The 2,518-nt window shown below is 40.6% G+C and overlaps 1 protein-coding gene across 1 annotated transcript in view; it reads right to left on the bottom strand.

Annotated features, from left to right (window-relative positions):
• Positions 1 to 2,307: 2,307 nt before the first annotated feature.
• LOC108521937 (60S ribosomal protein L32) overlaps positions 2,308 to 2,518 on the bottom strand; it is a 2,421-nt gene continuing 2,210 nt past the window's right edge. The window contains exon 2 of the mRNA XM_017861964.1: positions 2,308 to 2,501. Within this exon, the coding sequence (XP_017717453.1) occupies positions 2,328 to 2,501 (174 nt within the window). The 3' untranslated portion in view covers positions 2,308 to 2,327. The remainder of the gene's footprint in view (positions 2,502 to 2,518) is intronic.

Below are 2,518 nucleotides of genomic sequence, written 5' to 3'. Positions count from 1 at the left end.
TGAGCTGAGATGGTCCCACTGAATGCTAGCCTGGGCAACAGAGACTCGGTCTCAAATAAAAAAAAAGAAGTATTCATACATGCACATGAGTCAGCTACAAGAATATTTAGTGCAACTTGTTTATATAATAATACATTGGAGGCCTGGTGCGGTGGCTCAAGCTTGTAATCCCAGCACTTTGGGAGGCCGAGACGGGCAGATCACGAGGTAAGGAAATCGAGACCATCCTGGCTAACACGGTGAAACCCCGTCTCTACTAAAAAAATACAAAAAACTAGCCGGGTGAGGTGGCGAGCGCCTGTAGTCCCAGCTACTCGGGAGGCTGAGGCAGGAGAATGGCATAAACCCGGGAGGCGGAGCTTGCAGTGAGCTGAGATCCGGCCACTGCACTCCAGCCTGGGTGACAGAGCAAGACTCCGTCTCAAAAAAAAATAAAAAATAAAATAAAATAAAAATAAAAATAAATAATACATTGGAAAACCAAATTGGCCCACAGGTTACTGGATAAATATTATTATAAAACCACCATATAGTAGACTACTATGAGACCATTAAAATTGATACAGTATAAGAAAACTTAATGTCATAAAAAATGACATATTGTTGAAAGGAAAAAGCAAGTTAGAAAATATTACCAGCCTGGGCAACATGATGAAACCCTGTCTCTATAAAAAATACAAATATTAGCCAGGTATGGTAGCATGCATCTGTAGTCCCACCTACTCAGGAGGCTGATGTGGGAGGATCACCTGAGTCCAAGGAGATCCAGGCTGTAATGACTCATGATCACGCCACTGCACTCCATTCTGGATGACAGAGTGAGACCCTCTCTCAGCAACGACAACAACAACAAAACACTGTAGATAGTATGAGCCCATGTATGTAAAAGAAAAAAAAAGTGTCTGTGTGGTGTGTGTGCATCTCTGTAACTGGTAAGCTGAATAAATATGAAACATCTTGATTGCATAGAACAATTTGATTTTTGCTTCCATTGTGCCTTTACACATGTATTCGTTGGTGTGATCTTTTTCTATCCTAAGATGAAATATCGAACAGGCCCATGACTCTCAGATAATAAAAGTCCCCCAGCCACTTAGTCCTAAAATGGCACAACTCAGTCGTAAGTAATAGTTAAAATTCCAAATCTAACTTTGTGTTCATTTTTCTGCCCCTCCCAGTCGTTGACCTACTTCAGTCTAAAATCTCTCACTGGGGAAAGTGAGGAAGGCGGTGAGATCCCTCTGCAACACTCTTTAGACTTAAGGTAGCTAACAGGGACGTGTAAATTCTAGAACTACCACTAGACCCCAAATCCATAAATTAACCACTTCAATTTTTCATTACGTTGTGTAAAAAAATGGAGCCAATAATACTTGGCCTACCTACATCTTAGATTTACTGTGAACATCAAATTACATCACAGAAGCAGAATTATTTTGCAGAGTTAAAAAGTGCTTTAGTAATGTATTCTCATATATAACGCACTAGACTAGGGATACACAAATGAAATCCATGCAGGAGGCCAGGAGGGTAGCTAAATAACTAATCAGGCTAGCTGTAAGGTGATAAATAGCAACTGATACCTGATGTTGAGAAGCAATGCAGAGAAGTAGTGAATATGGTGAATTAGAAATGGAGAGCCCCTGCCTCAAATCTGAGCTGCTTATTCTATGTAAAAATGCAGGCCATTTTGTTACATCTTTTGATATTTCAAGGGAGGCTAGAAATTCTGTTTTCTATGTAAAATATTCTAATATTTCAATTTTTTTTTTTAATGAAGTTTCCCTCTTTTCACCCAGGCTGGAGTGCAATGGTGCAATTTCAGCTCACTGCAACATCTGTCTCCCGGGTTCAAGCGATTCTCCTGCCTCAGCCTCCCAAGTAGCTAGGATTACAGACACCCACAACCATGTCTGGCTAATTTTTGTGTTTTTAGTAGAGATGGGGTTTCACCATGTTGGCCAGGCTGGTCTCGAACTCCTGACCTTAGGTGATCCACCTGCCTTGGCCTCCCAAAGTGCTGGGATTATAGGCATGAGCCACCTCACCCGGCCCAATTTTTCAGTGTGAACAGCCGATTTAAATATCAAACACTGTGTATACCAATAATGAACTAATAATTAATAAAGGCTTAATTAATGAGAAATAAGAAATAATTGATAGGATTAATTGTATGATCGATAATATATGACAATTAATAATTACTAAAGATTATAAGCATTGACATTGATTTTTATTTCCATGGTCTCAGTACTTTTTTTTTTTTTTTAAGATGCCAGATGGCAGTTTTTACATTTATTTAAACAGAAAACGTGCACACCAGCCGTCTACTCATTTTCTTCACTGCGCAGCCTGGCATTGGGGTTGGTGACTCTGATGGCCAGCTGGGCGGCTCTTTCCACGATGGCTTTGCGGTTCTTGGAGGAAACATTGTGAGCAATCTCGGCACAGTAAGATTTGTTGCACATCAGCAGCACTTCCAGCTCCTTGACGTTGTGGACCAGGAACTTCCGGAATC

The sequence above is a fragment of the Rhinopithecus bieti genome, unplaced genomic scaffold (genome assembly GCF_001698545.2).
Source record: "Rhinopithecus bieti isolate Rb0 unplaced genomic scaffold, ASM169854v2 scaffold_62788, whole genome shotgun sequence".
Taxonomy (NCBI): domain Eukaryota; kingdom Metazoa; phylum Chordata; class Mammalia; order Primates; family Cercopithecidae; genus Rhinopithecus; species Rhinopithecus bieti.
Note: the sequence above shows the minus strand (reverse complement) of the source record. Positions and strands in the feature narration are given on the sequence as shown.